Raw genomic sequence first — 12,636 nt, forward strand, 5'->3', positions numbered from 1 at the left:
CTCTGAGGCTTTGAGAGGGCCTGCAAAGCATACTTTTTCTGATGCTAGAAATATGGCAGCCTAAAGAGGGGGAGAAGGCTCAGGCATTACTCTGAGCAGGGTAACCTGAGGTAGTCTTCCTCAAGTCGCCTGTCTTCTGAATCCCCCACGTTTCTGATGCAGTTCAGTTTCTGCACAGTTGAACTAGGTATATTTTAAAAGTATCAGGTTCTGGGTCATGTGCCAGAACTTAGTGACCCAGAACTAAAGTCAAAGGAGTTTGAGCGTTTCAAAGGCAGCAGACCTGCCCGCTCCTCTTTGTGCATAGGCGTGAACTTGTGAGAAAATGACATTCCTTTCTCTTGTGTCCCTACCTTTTCCTTGTTTGGTACACGGACTGGAAGTCTGCTCAGCCAGTGCAAACTTCATAAAGCTATTCTCAGCCTTCGAGGTGAGGCAGTTCGCAGGGTCTTGCAGCCAACAGAGCATGGGATGCTGCTAACCGTGATACTGGAGTCAGAGTAACAAGGAGGAGGGCTTTAGCCAGGGGTCCCTGAAAACTGGATGCATTCTTTCCAAGGAGAGGGAATTCCTTCCTCATGTCCCATGCTGGTTGGTTTAATACCTGCACAGGTGTGTTTTCACCATGGAGCAAAATTTAAAGTATTATGAGAAAGTGCTATGCCTCCGGTTACAAATTAACAGAAAAAGGGTTAATGCTTATCTGAATAAAAAAATTTAAAGATTTATGTAGGAGCTGAGAAATGAGAATTGATAGAATTTTGACCCTTAAAATCCATACATAAAAATAAAGTTATGCCTGTGATCCAGCAGCACACATTGATGGAGAAGCTGGTAAGCTAATAGGGCCCACTGAAGGAACAATTCTGCTCTCTCTAAAATCCACGTACTGATCTGTGGTTCACAGACTGCTGAGAGATCTGTGTCTACCAATTAGGTCCAATAACTTTTGAAAAGTCAGTCACATTCCATGCAGCACGTGCTTCTGCAGTTAGGGAGTTCCCTATAGTGTTTCAATGGTTTCACAAGCTGAAATACTACAACTTATTTGCAAAACATTGCCAGTTTCATTACATTTGAATTACTGATGGTCCCAAATGCCTGATTTTTCAACTACCCGTGACTGCAAATATAAATTAGTTTTTAAATAATGTTACCCGTCCAGTAGCTTCCAGCGCTTTCTTGTCCTGAGAGGCGAATCCTGTCAGCATTTTAGCCTGCACAGCTCCAGATAAGGCCAAAAACGGCAAGAAACACAGTATAACTAAACTCAGTTTCCAGCTGAAGTAGAAAGCAATGATCATGGCCACTCCAATGTTGGTAAAGGAATTGACAATCATTCCTATCTGTGATCCAGTTGCCTTCAAAGAAAAGAAACAGAGATGATTGACTTGTACTCCAATAGTAACTTCAATAATCTTTAAATAATTTTTCTATAAAACTTTAGAAAACTCTAAATGATATTATAGTATCATAAGGCACCAACAGCTGCTGACTGCAGTGGAATTTAACCGGTTTGCATACACTGTTTCCAATTAATTGTATCAAGAGAAGGACTGCAAATATCCAATATTCCTATCACCAAACTTTCCAATGAGAAGTCAGAAAGTTGTTTCTCATGACTGTGAGAAAGATAATTTAACTATTGAAATTAGTTCCCTTGGTTCCCTGGGGAATCACTCATCTGAATACTCTGTTTAACCCCTACAGTTATCCATCTAGATTAAAACAATAAACAGAACCCTTTTGTAACTTAACTATTAACAACAAAGTCTCAGCTGTGCTAAAATCAGTAAGAAACATCACTGAGAAAGGATGAATTAAAGTTGCATTTCTGCCTGTCTCTTTATTAAGGAAAAATTTTAAATACGCCTTTGACATCACCTTTATTGAATGCATTCATCTTCTCCTTATGTACTTCGAGAACACTATTCTTTGTAATAAACTTGATTTATTCACTCAAAAGTTACTTTCTTTCATAGCAGTAAACAGCAGCCCTAAATAGGAACTGGGTTGCTATGTATTAAAAAAAAAATATACGTTTAATATCCTTGATCATTTTCAGTTGAATTCATTTGCAGGATGTGAACTTGCAGCACAAAATGCTCATCATCTACTCCTCCTCTGACCTGCAGCAATAGGGCAAGGTGCCTCAGGCCTGGCCACGGCGGAAGGCACACCTCCCAGCTCTGCAGCGGCTACCAAAAGGAGCAGCCATAACACCCCCTCTCACTTCAAGAGTCCACTTCTTACTCCTGGTGCAGATGTAGACATTTTCAGACCCTGGACACTTGTGTGCATCTTCTCACCGTCAGCTCGCTCTGCAATAGCAGCAGTTGGCTAAGCTCTGTGTCAGGCAGTGAAAGGCGGAGGACACTGCTGCTCAAGTAGCTCTGGTTTTTTCCCCGGGAGCTGTGGGCTGAATGGCTGTGCCCCACTGCTGTACATGTGCTTAGAACAAAGATGACCCTTACGAGGCTATGAAATGGTTCAGTCAGTGTTTTACAAGTTTCTTTATTTCAATTAAAATATGTCCTGTAAGTGCCTGTAAGGGCTGAAGAGGTTTGCAGCTGGTTTCTCAGACTCTGTAGAAATTGCTGCTGACAGGAGTTTTGGGAACCTCTTCTCTCAGTTCTCTCTTAAATTCTTAAAACCTCCATTAATAGTTTTTAAAAATTAACCCATCATCTTCAGTCAAGTTGAAACAGGACAATTTTTGTAACAAAGAAATCTGTATGCCTCCTTCTTTGTTTCTAGAAAATTGCTTGCATTGGAGCCGAGTAAAATGGCATCTGACTCACTTCTACCAAAGCATCAATTCAGATAGGTAACATTTATAGCTGAGCATGATTTAACCCTCACCCACTAAGGAACACAACGCATGGAGTTGGTGGTTCACTTTCCCAAATAGTAAGTCACACTTAGTGTGACTAAGCCAGTCATCACTGGCTGCATGTCCCTGGCTGGAGTACCAGCCAGTACTGTAAACTGTTTTTTCAAGTGGACTGTCAGTTTAAATCAAAACTGTCACAACAAGCACAATACCATGCTGAAAACTTGAAAACATGATTAGTGATGAATGTCACTAAAATACTAGTCTGACGTGTTTTTGAAATAAACACTTAAGCATTGTGGCAAAAAGCTAATTCATCCCAGAAAAAAGAAATTAAAACTGTTGCACTGGATGCTCCTTCCCATTCCATTGATGGTTGGTATTTTATTGGCTTTTTTCTTCTTGTTCTGGTAATACAGGCAGGAATAATGGGCAGTAAATTGTGACCCTATTTGTGCTTTTAGGTAAATGCAGTGATAATAGTTCCACATTGACAGTCTATGATAAATAGAAATAGCTTAATTGACTGAGCAAGGATGGATCTACACTGACCTTGCTGGTTGCATGCTAGCTAATTTCTGTGACAATGTGCCAAAACAGGTCTTCAATCAGTGCTTATAGTAAAATGATTCTTAAGCTACCAGGTCTTACCCCTTGGACCTGTGAGGCATCTGTTGCAAGTCTTGTAGTCAAAGCACCAGGGCTGTTGTTCCGGTCATCAAACCAACCAATGTCTTGCCCTAGCATAGCCTGGAAACCAATTTTCCTTAACCGTCTTGTAAGCAGCTCACCAGACTTGGCAAAGGTGTATCCCTGGGGTGCATAATAATAAATACAAATATTGTACAGAAAGAGATGACTTACAGAGTAAGGCATCAAAAAGAAAATTTACCCATAATGGACTGCTATTACCTGTAGAAACTGTGTGAAAAATGAAAGAATTCCAACACAGACAAAGAGCAGGCAGACACCATTGATCTGGATTCTTCGTTCTTCTTCATCAAGAATGGAGAAGGTCTTTGAAAAAAATGGGTGGCATCATATTAGAAGTGTCAGTTTTGCTGTGTGTGAAGTTTATTCATGACTCCCTTTTGCCAAGTGCAGAAGCCCACCCTAGAATCAAAGCCAGAACACAGAGCTCTCCCTCACCCCTTGCAAAGGCCCGATTCCTTACTTTTCCTAAGGTAAGCCTGGGTACAACATAATGTTTTTTACTCCTCTTAAACAACAAGTTTATTATACTCGGTGTCTGCACATACTGCTATTACTTGTTGCCCATCCCTAGTTATAATTAATCAATCATCCCCCCACTCTAAACAAGATCCAGTGTGATAACCAGGGAATAGCAATGAAATAAATAGCATAGCAACACAGCAACAGTGCAGCAGCTCCCTTACCTCCTCTCTAACCTATGCCAATTGCAACTTTATTGGGCCATACAAAATGAAGTCTGTGTAAATAATTATACCCTAGCATGACTCTCCTTGCACAACACTAATGGATCTATAATTGCTATAGGTAGGCTTCAAGAGGAACCTATTGTCTTTTACTGAAGGAGCGTGGATATGAGCTACTCCCTTACTGCTGGGTACTTGAGAAAAAGCATTAGTGCTTAAAGTAGAGCCCCTCCACCCCATTCTGCTCCAGTCTCCATGGTATTTTCCTTTTATCTTTTGTTCTTAATATCCAGTCTTTTTCAACACCTGCCAGCCTAGTGGCTGCTGCTGAAGTAGTGGTCCAAATTTAAGTACCCATCCTTTAGCAATTCCTTTCAGTCAGAGCAGCTGATATATAGGTCAGTTAACCTACCTGAAGTTGTTAAACTACTTCTGCTACTTGCAGGTATAAGCAACAGCTCATGTTTGTACTTCTCCACTAACCTTAAATTAATTCTAATTGGATTTCACAGGTAAAAATTACTATAAATTCACTAATCTCTCAACCTGTTATCTGTAAGGTGTAACTAAAAATAACTTATGCCTTCGACTTTTACTTATATCAAAACCAGCTTAAATTGTTCTAGGTAAGTATTTAACAGTAGAAAGAGAAGAAGGAATTTTCATTACAGCTGCAAAATATAAAAATTCCACAAAAATAAACCTAAGTACTAGTCTTAAAAGGTTAACCCAAGTTATTTACCATTAAAAGTGAGCTATGCATCAAACTAACAGGGAGGAATTAGAGCATGAATTTGAGAAAAAGAAATCGCTGTTCTGTAGTGGAAATTCCACTTCAACTATTTTAACTTTGTAGATCAGTACCTTGGCAACAAAATAAATCCTGCAAAATCCAAAATGATAATATCAAAATGGCATTTAGTGTTTCGAGCTAAGAGCTGTCCCAATGCCATGCAGTCTTATCAGTAGCAAGGCATATCACTTTCTCAGACTAATCTTTGTTTTAAAAAAATATCACCAGGTATGTTTTAATCTGTCATAATAAGAACAAAACATATAATGGTCTGCTGCTGTTCCTATCCCCTTAATGAAATCCACTGTACATTCAGTAATTCATGCTTGATCCTGAATTGAACAGGCTGTGAGCAGATTTCATCTGTCTTTGTAACTTATGTATCTAGAAAAGATACTGCTGTTTTCTGTTTGTGGTTTTTTTTCTGTAGAATATATTCTAGTTAAACACTTGGACTGAATAAGATACAAGGTGAACTCAGTGCATGCATAAACTGTGTCCTACAAGGATTCTAGATTTTAGAATTGCTGTGATGGTATTTTCTGTATCATCATGGTATGCACCATCTAGACATGAATGGAAAAACGCACTTCATAGGAGTGGTCATGCCACATGCATAGCTAGCCTAAAACATAACCAGGGGAATAACTAACTACTCATCATTGTGAACATTTGTTAACATGCATGTCATGTTAATTACAGTGTTGTGGTACTTTTTCATATGAAAAAACATCAGCAAAATCTCTAAATTTTCTAATGAGTAAAACTAATAAACAGAATGATAAACAGAGTATGTGATGGATCACAATAAATATACCATTGTGAACTGGCATGAAAAACACTACTTTCTCTCTCATGCTGATGGCTTTTTCACAAGTGATTTGCATGCTGTCTCTGCACAGTCATCCAGAAACACTGGGATGGCTCAAACATGGGTTGAACTTAACATTTTTTCTTTTCACACTTTGAAATTTTTCTCTCTAGTTGAATAAATAAATACCAAATACAAGACTGAGCATTGAAAAGAGAGATAAACACTTGCCCTAGGACCCTACAGTGAGTCCCGGTAAGTATTTATGCTTGTTATAAATAAACTTTTGTTCATTGCTTCTGTGTAGCTAGATGGTAGGCAAGATTAAGTAGGTAGGAGTCTGTATTTCAAGAAAGTCAAAGGCAACACAGTTCCTGATTTCAGGGAGGCTGGATCCATATCCATGCTTATGAAAGGTGCTCATGAAAAGGGAGAGTGCTGTAAGCCTTTGCTTTAATATTCTATCCATATCACCCATATTCAAAGTGGTTCCCCCGCTTCCTCTTATGCAAGAAATACGTTGTGAAAGGCCTTCCCAGTTCCTGTGGCCAGGCTCTCCATCCCTCCTGGATAAAGGCTGAGAGAACTGCAATGTCTGCAAGACACCTTGAGGGTTTCTGGTGAAGCCAGAAGTTATTGGTCAGTCTGGGATTCCTATTGCAAGCTCTAAATTCAAGGAAGCATCCCAGCTCAAGAAAAGCAATGGGTGAAGTACGTGCTTACACTCTCCCTAAACTGAGAGCAATAGCACTTTATAGTCCTACAGAAGGAAACGTGGATAACATTAATTGGGAAGAGATCTCTGTATTGCAAACAGAGGATTTTTTTTCCCCTTGCAAATCTGTCCTGTAAAATTGAACTATCCCATTCTGTAGCTATCCTAACATGCTCAGCTATGTTTTTGACCTATGTTCTTGATTTAAAAAAATAACGCTGATTACAGTAACATGTAGCATGGACAATAGCATCAGATCTATAAAAGGAAAGAATTGTTGCTGAGGTGTCCATGTTCAGATTATACAAGTTTGAACAGTTTCAGCGTGGACTATCTTTTATTTGGGGCCATGGGCTACGTGCCCAATAGCAGTCGGAGCGCATCTTCCAGTTGAGTTTCACTGGAAAGGATCCATTTCCCGTACTCTGAGACAGTTCCACAGTGGGAACCAACGCATAGTAAGAAGAAACTACTGAGAAATTTGTGCCAAAGGTACACTTCTGATCTGAACTGATCAGAAGACATATCCAGTATTATCCAGTTCTTCATTCATTTTTTGGGATTACTTTCTGAGAACCTTCAAGGCAGACTTTGCTAAATTTATCCTTTCATTTCATAGCTATGGGGATTTTTCCCCTCACTTCCCCAGCGTATTGGTCCCAGAGTACAAGCCTGCGTGTCTGTCACAACATCATTGCAGATATTCAGACAGCTTGGAAAGCAAATGCATATTCCTTCTTGGCACCAGGCAGAAATGTTTTAAATTTATGAATAATGAAACACAGATGTTGGACTTTGCTCATGTTCATTATGGCTTGTTTTTTTCTTGCAGCCTCTCTCCTTTGATGGACTGAGACCTTCAAGAGAAGGAATTCATCCCTGGCAATGAAGGCATTTAGCATCTTGCAGGATGACATCAGCCCCAGACCTCCCAGTGTCTAGAAAACCTCTCTCAAAAGGAATCAAAGGTTAGACTCATTGCAGAATGCACATAGCAGTGTCTCGCTGTCTAGTGAAAGCCACAGACCTTGGCATGAGGTCTAGACACTCAAAAAGTGTTTGGAGGTGGCACACCTATGGCTAAAAGGCCAAGCCCATTGGCCAGGAGCCACTAAGTGGATCAACAGGGACTGGAACGGCTTTTGCTCTGCCCTTCCCTGGATCTTAGTCAGTAAACATCAAGCTGCAAGTAAATGTGATTCAAAGTCCTGAGTAACTTCCCAGAGAGAAGTGACTAAGTCAAAACAACGCCCTCAAAAAAAGAAACAGCAAAAGGTTGATCTTTCCTTTGATATATTGCTGGCACTGCGATTAGGAGCATTTTCTGAACCCCCTTCTAATCAGTAGCTCAGATGCTGGGGTATTAATTCATTCCCTCTTTCCTGCCTGAAAGATTTCGGACCTCCACTTTCTAGAAGAGTGTCTGCCCTTCAGGTCGTATATTCTTTGCATGCATATGTACCTACCATGGCTTAAACAAGTAAGTGGGAATCACAACACAAGTTTTATCCTATCTCAGGTGGGTACCCAAATCGCAAAACAATAGTGGCATTCCCATTTTCTTCCCAGTGAATATGTCATTACTTTACCCAATAAGAAACAAGCATCAGAGGGGTTTTTTCTATCCTCCTCATTCTTGAATATTTAGGACACTTTCCTAGGCATTAGTTAGAGCAGCGCTGAATTTCTTCAGGCAGCCTTCCAGTTTCCCATGAACTTGGCAAATGTTTCTCCAAAAAGCTGTTTTACAAAAGGGGAAGCATCCTCTTTCTATTACTGCAAGTTTTTGAAGGAAAAAGCAGTCATCGTTGAACTCTTGAAAAGTTTCAAGCGAGGCCGTGGATTTTGATGGTAACGCATCCTTTAGTGAATGCCAAGGTTTGAAGCACATTCCTATTTCCTGCTTGTCTTCCAAACTTGTTGATGCAAGGCTGGTTTTTGCTGGCAGCTATGAACCCTGTTACAATTATCTACCTCTCCCTGGTCATTCTGCAGGCAGCAGGCAGCAAAGAGCTGCCTGAAATATATGAACAAAAAAGTGAAATATTTTTTGGATTTGATCCAAAGCTTTCTCAAAGGCTTGGCCAAGTTTGTAGAATAAAATTCTGCAGGGAAGGACCTCTGTATGTCTCTCTCTCCACTGTACCTGCACGTGAGGTACATCTTGTCTCATCTAAAATAAACTGTATGCAAGTATAGAAACCCACTTCCAACAGTTCCTGGAAAGTGAACAAGAGAGATAATGAAGAACACATGACAAATGCTAATGAGCCTATCCCTTCAAAGAGCTCAAATGATAATGTGATGACAGTGATATAAATATCTCTACTGAATAATTGTTTGTAGGCAAGAAGGCTAACCCCATTTACTTGACGAGATCTAAAGATTTGCCCAAAACATGTCAAGTTCTGCATCATACATTCACCCCCCTCTGCTTCAGAGCAAAAATACACTTTAAAATGTTAGGATAACATACCCCAAGAATTTGACTGAATAACAAAGCATAGAGTGGACTGACTGCTCCATTCACAGCTGCTGCCAGAGATCCAAGCAGCATGTACGGCCATTCAGAGGCATTGTATTTCAAAATTCTGGTAAATGGTACAGGCTTGACATCTTCCTCCACAACAACAGATTCCTAAAAAAACAGGTTGGATTTATGAAGCAAATGTATTCTCCCAGTGATGTTGTCCCTTTGACAGTGAGATAAAATAGTTAGCATAATCTGTTAAATGGCCATCTAGTGCCCAAACGGCTGCTCTAGCTTTCCAAGGGAAGGGGCAGTGATGGGTCTTGGCTGCTGTCTGGAGCTCTTTTGTAAGGCTAGGGAGTCACAAGAGTTACATAAATGACTGCCTTTACTGTCCCTGGAGAAAAAGACAGAGATTCATGCCTTGTGCAAGTCTATTGATTCCAAAGTAAGAGATTAATTACGACCAGTTTAAGATTTTCTGCCACTGAAACTCAGGCTGTTTCCTTTTTGCTACCTCCAGATGAGGTGTGATGCAATACCAAGTGCCAAAACATAAACTTCTTCCTCACAAGCAGCTTTTTGTGTCACTCATGGAATCTTCTTAAATATTTTTTTAAAGTATTGTGGGTGAACACACTCATCAGACTCTGCATCAAATTAACAGGTATGCTATATAATTAAAACAAGGGAGATCTCAGAGTGATAGCTGGATTCTGGCTTTATACATACTAATTATGCCTCCCTTCTGTGAAACATCCTCAGACTATATGCTGAATTCCCATAATTATTCGCAGTAAGAGCAGAATATTCATCATCAAATTATAACTTACCCTGCAGTTTGATTTGTGCAGAATTTGTGTAACACACAGTGTGCTCAGCCCTGCTCATCTCCCTCAGTTCATATGGTTGGAAATGCCCAGACAAAAAAGATACTGTGAAGACCTATCTGCTGGAAATGTGCAAGGATGAATGGGTGGAAGCATCTTGTATTTTCTCTTCCTTCTGAGCTAGTGCCAGAGTGGCAGCACTAAAGCCCTCTATTTATCCACAGAATAGGCTTAGCAATAGCAAGAACAGTGACTTCTAACTGCTGCTCTCTGCACTGAACAACCGTAGCCATGCAAATTGGTGCACGGAGCTTCATAAGCACTTTGGAAACCCACCGTGTATATTCCTACATATTCTGCATGCTGTCTTAATTTTTTATGCTAGTTGATTGCACAAGGACACTGTCAGTGAAAGGACTCTGGGTTAGGTTGCAGTGAGGGTCTCTCTTTACTCAAGTTTCCAGATGATTTTGAGACGAAAGTGAATTTACTCTTTATTGAACAAGAAGCAGTGTCATTTGTATCACTGAGTGGCTATTACATTTCACAGACTGAGCATTTTACTTTTTGTCAGTTAATTCAGCTTTTATGAATATGTCTTTTTCAACTTAATCTACAACATACAACAATTTACCAACAGGTCATGCTCTGCTAGAAATTTTACATGGACCAATAAGAGTAACAGCCTTCAAAATGCACCCTAGGGCTTACACAGAGGATAAGAACTGAAACTGTGGTTTTATTTAAGTAGAGAAAAGGATCAATCCAAGAAGACCTATCTGCCAACAACTCCCATAACAGAGGCACATATCTACAGGTTATCATTACCAAGTAATATAACTTGTTCTGTTGAAAATTTAATAACAAACTATTGGACCTGACCTTTTTTGCTTGTACATCATCTTCTTCACAAGAAGGCGTAAGATACATCGACTCTGCATGATCTCTTGCAATGGATAGTGGAGGGTCAGGGACTACATTAGAGAGCTGAGATCTGGAGCGCTGCCGAAGTGAAGCTCTGTAAAGAGGACAGAAATGGTCTGTTCTTCACAGCTCAGTGACACAATACTTGCTTGCAAAGCAGGTGCAGTTTTCATATCAACTACATCAGGATTCACTGAAGCAAATCATAGAAATCCCATGGACTTTTTCTTTCTTATTCTATGTTCTCTCAACTTCTTGAGAAGAAAATATCCCACAACAAGGACAAATACTTTTCAAAATCATATTCCACCCCCACCACTCAGATGTTGTCTTATATGTACCCTGCACTGTGTAATTTGTTAAGCAAAATTGTGGTGTATGCTACTATATTTGTACAAGCCAATTCACTGTTATCATTATGAAGTAATTCAGTCCAGCAAAACAGGATGCTGAAACAATCCACATGCACCCCTGACAAAACATAATCCTGTAATGCAGGAGACATGTATTCAGCTGCATATGTCTGACATAGGCTTGCCTGAAAAAAGTAGTAAGTGTCTAGCTACCAGACAGTCTGGCTTGTAAAATGCTTTAACTTTCATCAAGCAGAAGCCATAATAAAAATGTCCTTGTACATTGCATTGATTTCTCAAGTAATTGCACAGCAAGTCATTTTTCAAGTGACTGGACTGAAAGTGCATTAGGCAATACAAATATATGGCTGTATGGCAGTAAAATTAAAAATGGAACATTAACACAGTAGACCAGAATTGGAGAGAAGGTACTATGGATAGAGAGGGGGGTAAAATTAAGAGTCTTGCTATTTATCCATGGGCCTTCAATCAGTAACATATTACCCAAGCTATTTCTTTCCAAGTAAACTCTGTCTTAGTAAAATGCTTGCAGCCCTTCCACCCTCTTTTACGCAACATACAGAGAAGTGATTCATTAGCACTATTGGGATTTTGGAATCATGGGACAAAGTATGCAGATCTGGAAACATATTGAGATTTACAATCATTTTTAAGACTCACCGCAAACTGGCCCGATAGCTTCCTCTGCTGAATGACTGGACTTTCTCAAGATTTGGCTCAACCACGTTATTTTCTGCTGCTGTAAAATATAGTATATAAAGCTTTTCAGTTTGTGCAAAAATTGAATACAACCTAAGTCCACTGTGGCTCTGCAAAAAAGTGCAGCGTCTCCAAGTCATAACTGGAATACTTTGTAGAAGGCAAGGAATGTAATACAACCTTGTTACTCAACCTACACCTACCACAAGTTTTATATTTGTATTTGACATGATGAAGTTAACTGAATATTAACCCAAGGACTATCTCACTTGGGATGTGACTGCTAAAGGCTCTTCCCCTATTTTAGCACTGTAATTGCTCTCTTCTTTTAGGATAATCATATCCAAGGTATGATACTTCACAAAAATACAACAGATCATTCTATTAGACCTCCATTTGAGAGCTTTGATTCAAATCTGCCTCTAGTAAAACAAATAGGGTGGTTTCAGCATATTCTGTAATTTGCTTGCATTTCAAATGCAGCAGGACTGGACTGTCAGCACTAAATGGAGCTATAAAATGACGGGTATTACAGGTCAGGATTAATGTTTCAGGGCAGGTCTATATTAGGAAGGTCATTCTGTGCATATGCAGTAAAAACACTTTGGCCAGGGCTATTAATGTATTACTTCTATCATTGTTAAAATTCAGCCAATGTTAAAATTCAGCCAATGTTAAAATTCAGCCAATGTTAAAATTCAGGTGGAAGAAAAAAAAAGAAGGAACTAGCCCTCATTAAAAAAAAAAAAATATATCTGCATTCTGTGGAATTACATGTCATTTTATAAAA

At 39.6% G+C, this 12,636-nt stretch overlaps 1 protein-coding gene across 3 annotated transcripts in view; it reads right to left on the bottom strand.

The window, feature by feature from the left end:
* The window catches only part of ABCB11 (ATP-binding cassette, sub-family B (MDR/TAP), member 11), a 44,646-nt gene that overhangs the window by 6,807 nt on the left and 25,203 nt on the right, over positions 1-12,636 (bottom strand). For 2 of the 3 annotated variants that reach the window (XM_009581946.1, XM_009581947.1), the window contains exons 16-21: positions 11,808-11,883; positions 10,747-10,867; positions 9,026-9,187; positions 3,746-3,850; positions 3,485-3,646; positions 1,158-1,361 (exon numbers count right to left, since the gene is read on the bottom strand). In XM_009581946.1, coding sequence (XP_009580241.1) covers positions 1,158-1,361; positions 3,485-3,646; positions 3,746-3,850; positions 9,026-9,187; positions 10,747-10,867; positions 11,808-11,883 — 830 coding nt within the window. Of the gene's footprint in view, positions 1-1,157; positions 1,362-3,484; positions 3,647-3,745; positions 3,851-9,025; positions 9,188-10,731; positions 10,868-11,807; positions 11,884-12,636 lie in introns of all 3 variants that reach the window. The other variant, XM_009581945.1, reaches the window with a different exon arrangement.

The sequence above is a fragment of the Fulmarus glacialis genome, unplaced genomic scaffold (genome assembly GCF_000690835.1).
Source record: "Fulmarus glacialis isolate BGI_N327 unplaced genomic scaffold, ASM69083v1 scaffold11717, whole genome shotgun sequence".
In the NCBI taxonomy this organism is placed as follows: Eukaryota; Metazoa; Chordata; class Aves; order Procellariiformes; family Procellariidae; genus Fulmarus; species Fulmarus glacialis.